This window comes from Saccoglossus kowalevskii, chromosome 10, assembly GCF_978046115.1.
Source record: "Saccoglossus kowalevskii chromosome 10, keSacKowa6.1, whole genome shotgun sequence".
NCBI lineage: Eukaryota > Metazoa > Hemichordata > Enteropneusta > Harrimaniidae > Saccoglossus > Saccoglossus kowalevskii.
The window spans coordinates 5,943,629-5,949,628 of NC_140650.1; the positions used below are offsets into that span (position 1 = coordinate 5,943,629).

Consider the following 6,000-nt stretch of genomic DNA (forward strand, 5'->3'; position numbering starts at 1 on the left):
AATATCAAAGCAATTGAACTATTGATTTTTAACAAGAAGTCGAAAATATCACTTTTTACCAAAAATGACAAAGATATTCACCAAAATTAGAGAATTGAAGATATCATTACAAAATGAACAAATCTGAGAGAGGTCCACATGTAGTACCTATATATGTAATATCAAAGTAATTGCACTTGCGGTTTTTAACAAGAAGTCGAAAATATCACTTTTTACCAAAAATGACAAAAATATTCACCAAAATTAGAGAATTGAAGATATCAACATGAAATGAACAAACCTAAGAGAGGTCTACCCAAGGTACATATACACCAAGTATTAAAGCATTCAGGCTTGTAGTTTTCAAGAAGAAGTCGAAAAAGTAAAACATTAACACGGACGACGGACAATCACTCATATGATAAGCTCCGCTCGACAAAGTCGACAGCGGAGCTAATAAAAGTTAAAATAATTAAAGTAGTTAAATCGTAGCTAGTAGAATGTGAAAAATGAATATTAATTAGCTCATGAATATTAATGACTCATGAATATTAATTAGCGACCTGCACTCAAATCAGGCTGGGCAGAACACCATGTGTGCCACATGTTGGCTGTGCATATTTTGTAGTATTCTTGGGATAATCTCATATTATTAGTGGTCTTGTGCTAATACAGACTTATCAAAACAACCAAACACTAACATGCACACAAATATTTCACTTACAAGTGTAAAATTCCATGAGTGAGATCTGGTCTTCACTTTGCGATTTTTAGCATTAGATGTGTGCCACTGTGACAATCTGTTGTTGTCTTTGTTGTCTCCATGTTCAGCAGACTTTGAAACTTCACCCCAGCCACACAGACTACGCTGTTCCCATTTCTTGTAAACTTCTTCTAGCCTTGTCATATCCATGGTGATGCAGCCTAGTTGAAAATAACAATTACATGTAGTTTAATTTAAAGCGAACCTAAATGCGGCCTTAATTTAATTTCAAATACAGTTTAGAATATACACAACTATAATTATAGTTGTGTATTTTCTAAACTGTATTTGAAATAATATTGCAGTGGTTTAATTTTGTTTTAATTATAACTGTAGCTTGGACAGGCATTTGAAGTGCTTGCAATAAAACACCATGGAGGCCATTCATGGAGAAGAATAAATAACGAACGAACATATTTAACATCCAAGATTTTTTTAAAGCTATGACGTTTTAGTATCTGATCGCATTCATATACGCCATTGTACATAGCCGTTCATGCTGCCAAGCATTGTGTACTACTAGTATAAACTCAACTTGTATATGCACAATGTGTTTTTTAAAACTTGGGTTAGAGCCTTATGCGTTTGAACCACAGTATTTTGAGAGTGAAAGCCCAACTGCATTAAAGTACCGTACTTCCCCGATCATAAGCCCCTCCCGAGTATGAAGCCCATCCCTATATTTTTACTTGGTATTTATCGAGTTGAGAGCATTCACAATTATAAGCCCAGAGTGTTTTTACTGGGCGTCGACGATATTCTTTAAAATATGCATGTAAAAGGTGTGTTTCATTTCTTAATAATCGTGATTGGCATGGTAGTTTGGTTCATGCTTTTAGTTTTATGAGAAAACTCGCATTTATTTCAGAGTGCATGGTGAACGTACACAACGTGGTTCGCATCCTTTCTATTCTGTCATTTACTCAGGATGAACCCCGATGTTGCAATTCTGGAGTAATCCCTATTTCTTTGAGTAGTAGCTTTCAAAAAGCCAAAAATGTGATTGTTAAGTCGTGTACCTGGTTATTGTGACATGTTGGCGACCGAGAAAGGTGTTTAAATTCTTCCTCCACACTCAGTTTACCCACGGTTACTATTAACCGTCATTTATATTTCGAAAATTGCGAATCGCCAGTTTTTAGGGAAAAAATCATCGTTTTTTCGTTGCAATCAGTGCTACAGATCGCATTTTAACATTGCGGTAATTCACTTCCGCATTGCGTTAAAAAATCATCGCCAATAATCGAAAAATTTCATCATTACGACACAATTTGATTGGTTAATGAAAGACACGACCTGTTATGTCAAACGAAGTTGTTCCAGGTCAAATCGTGCCTCATGGTGGAAAATTGTTTTGCGTTGAGAGTTTGCGTATGATCGAAAACATACCAAAACGAAGATATTGATAAATGCCTTCGTTCACTGTTTCCTCACAGACCCTACCCATTATTTTACCGTAAATTCAGACGGTATGTAAATCGTATTGTAATAAAATGTGTGTGTTTTTTATGAACATGTTTGCTTCTTCATTGTAAGTGTCGTTCAAATCAATGACGCATTTTTTCCCAAAAATAAGTATTATTTTCTCGAGCCCAGCGTGGTGAACGAATAATTTTTTTGGATAATTTTTCGTTGTTTGCAAGATGGTTACAGTGTTTAACCCCAAAACAAAATCATTTTTTCTGAGCTGGTCCTCGAGTACAAGCTCATCCCTTACTTTTCCCTTACGTGTTCATGCCTCCTGGCTTTATTAGGGAAGTACGGTATACTGTGAAGATTCAGGTCAGTCTAGTGTGAGTGATGAGAGTATATCGTCGACGATGCCCCTTGTTCGAATGATAGTTTTATTCCAAATTACATGCAAGTCTGTGAACTATCTGCTTGGTGTTCCTGTGACACTTGTCCCATGATTTGCCAGTGCAGCCCCATGAATACATGGACGAAAATGTTTCCACCATCACCCTACGAACTCAAGATTGCATACTCCAGCATCCATTCTTTGAATAATTTGCGCGCCACACAGTGCAGTACTGGAAACAGCATTTATTAGACAGTTAGACAAAAAACAAAACAAAATGCCTGTCTCGATCAATCGCACATCCATAATGTTTGTATGTTGATACGCTTGTAAATAACATTAACGTAAAAGTCGAAAGAACCTAGACTAGAAGTCATTTCACCAGTCCAGCCAACTATGGCTCCCTAAGTTGCTTATATTTAATCAGGTACTATTTCGTCATCATGCTTTGTTACCTTACCTGTTTATACCTCATGAGGGCGTTTTTTTATGGCAAGATGGCGCAAACGAAAGTCCTTCGCAGGTTTATGGTTTCTCATATTTAAATCATCATAACTCCGAAGATAATCATTTTTTTTTCAAATTTATAATCAATATACATAACTTGATAAATACAAACACCAAAATAGGCTCTATTTAGTTCCCTTTAATATGTCAGTCACTGATGAACCCTATATTAACTTAAACCTGGCGCAATACCAACTTTTCAAAGAAATCGATTCCGGACCAGTCCATGTTCACCGAGGTGGGTTATGTAAGAGGTACATGTAACAATAATTTTGATAGTGACGCAAAGACGAAGCACCGGACAAAAGGAAATTACGCAGCACTTACACAACACTGCTAATAGTTTTCATTTTTACAGGCTAAAAGTTTTTGCTAAATTTCTCGGTGATTGGTGTTGAATGACAAATTCACAGTGACACCTCTGTTACCTTTACTTGCAGCTTGATCTGCGTAACAATCATGGCTGTCAATGTGTTTCGACCAAGTAAATTTTTAATATGATGTCATAATTATGAATCCACTCTGAATTTGTCTGAATATGTGTCGTTCTCAATTATTTTTGTTATCCAATCAAACGCTGCCATTCACACACTTGTCCTTGTTGTGACCCAACATGTTCACCCATTTAAACAGAATGTCAATTTATTTCCATGCGGCTGTGGTTTATTCAGTAACTGTGATTTGCCGTTTTTTTAAAATTATTTCTCTATTTTATTGATCAAATGTTTAGAATGTCAAAATATGTTTTCTTTTTAATTTAATTTTGAATGCTTTTTTACTCAGAAGACGATCGATGAAATAAAACAGTGACATGCCTAGTAACCTGCTAAATAACAAGACAATTCAGGCATCAAAGTCGATTTTGAAAAACTTGGCGATGATCGACATAGGCGTATAGAGTTCCGTGGAAATAGAAGTTGACACTTCGACTGACTACCATATAAGTAATTGTAATTGAAAACAGTACTAGAAATGTGCCTTATATACACGCAATGGGGAATTTCTGTATGCAAATGAGAAGCTAATGAGAAGCCTCGTTTTAAAATACACAAAAATAAAGTTGTCGTAGACTGAGTTTTTTCACTTAAAAAAATATTTTATGCTTAGAAACATAACAATTAATAATATTGATGTACCAATGAATAATTTTAGGAGAGAAAATAGCAGCCATTTCACAGGCACTTTAAATGCAGTGTATCCTGTTTATTTAAAAGGTGGCAGTCGTCGTGCCGCTTCCTGTTCGATATGGGACTCATAGCGACGTATACAACGCGTGTAAAATACATTGTTTATTTACATGAAATTTGAACACGCGATGACCACCGCGCTTTAAGTAAAAATGCGATAAACACAGCTATTTATAGCCCAGATGTAATGAAATGTAGTACACTTTTGAGTTTTTTAATATATTTATTATGTACATTTTCTTAGTATTTATCTCATTTTTCAGTAATTTTGGTGATTTCAATATGAGCTAGTTCTCTAAATAAATTATAATAATAATAATTTAAGATACCTAAATCATAACACTAGTGCATTGTCTCAGACTCTTTTTCTCCCAGCTCAACAGCATCATGCTATGTAAAGAAACAACACAAGCATGAAATCAGCCATTTTTTTTTCATACTTTAGTATTTGAGGGCACTGTTCCGTTTGGCTTCGATCGAACTGAATTTAACTCTGACAGATCTCGGCTCTCGTTCGGCCACGACCGACCGTGTAAACGCATTGGAGATAATCTCCTGTTAAACAATGGGAGGAGCAGTAGTTTGGCTTCGAAACTTCAAAGAGTGCTGCCGTGCAAACGTAGCAAATATGTCAAGTGATTTTATCATTTATTTTAAATTATGACACTGAAGATGGGGGTATGCAATATTTTTTTTATAATTTCTGCAAACATTTAACGAGCAAAAAAAATCACAAACACGGGCATTAGTACAACTTCAAGTACAATACACTGGTTAGCTCATTCATTTTCGGTTTGGGTCGTCTTTTGACGAATGTAATTTTGACCCGCTCAAAGGAACGGAAGCTTCAAAACAGCTCGACTACAAATGCCGTGTTACTATTATGGTGAGACAATGAGTGCGCTGGGAAGATTCAGCAGCTAAAAGCAGTCACTTGGGGGCTGAAAATCAATAAATACTAATTTTCAAAAAAAATCATCCGCTATACGTATATAAATATTTATATACGTATAGCGGATCATTTTTTTGAAAATTAGTATTTATTGATTTTCAGCCCCCAAGTGACTGTGGCTAAAAGTCAGCCGCGATGAGTATCACAAAATAAAGACATTATTTACGGTAATTTATCAAATTCCGTACTTTCCATTTTCAGTCATAAATTTATATGTCCAGAAACCATTAGAAAATACATTGTATATTGTCTTTGCAGAGACAGCCCAGAGTTGACGTCTGGAAAACTTGGGGAAAACTGTATCACGTGCCATGACATGCAGGCAAACGTTCCCATGTCGTGTAAACTAAATGTCGCATTCAACAGAAATTTTCGACTCTATGAAAGAATATGTTTCTTACCGGAGACGTCGGAAACAAATCAGTAAGCACCACGATTGTTATTCGCGTTCACCCAAACGCTGTACAACCCAGGTACATATCGCACAGTAAGACTTGTTTACATCGTTCAGCTGGTTCAGGGGTCCATTGTATGTTGATGTTCAATGGGACATTGACATTAGTGCTCATTTATGGGGTAGATGGAATTGTATATAATTTCACCAAAAATGAAATATTTCTAATAAAATTGAATAGTGATATATATGTTATATAATACTAAAATATACTGCTAGAAATATTACGATATTCTTTTTACTGCAAATTAGCCAGGCAAAAGGCTGTCAAAGTTGCACACGTTCCCCTACACTAAAATAGAATGTGCCACAAGGAAAAAGATTGCATCACTTTCAATATGTATAACAATGTCGCTGATT

The 6,000-nt window shown here is 35.6% G+C and overlaps 1 protein-coding gene across 1 annotated transcript in view; it reads right to left on the minus strand.

The window, feature by feature from the left end:
* LOC100373399 (glycerol-3-phosphate acyltransferase 1, mitochondrial-like) overlaps positions 1-5,698 on the minus strand; it is a 49,598-nt gene extending 43,900 nt beyond the window's left edge. The window contains exons 1-2 of the mRNA XM_002731357.4: positions 5,588-5,698; positions 704-903 (exon numbers count right to left, since the gene is read on the minus strand). Coding sequence (XP_002731403.1) covers positions 704-892 — 189 coding nt within the window. The 5' untranslated portion in view covers positions 893-903; positions 5,588-5,698. The remainder of the gene's footprint in view (positions 1-703; positions 904-5,587) is intronic.
* Positions 5,699-6,000: the final 302 nt, after the last annotated feature.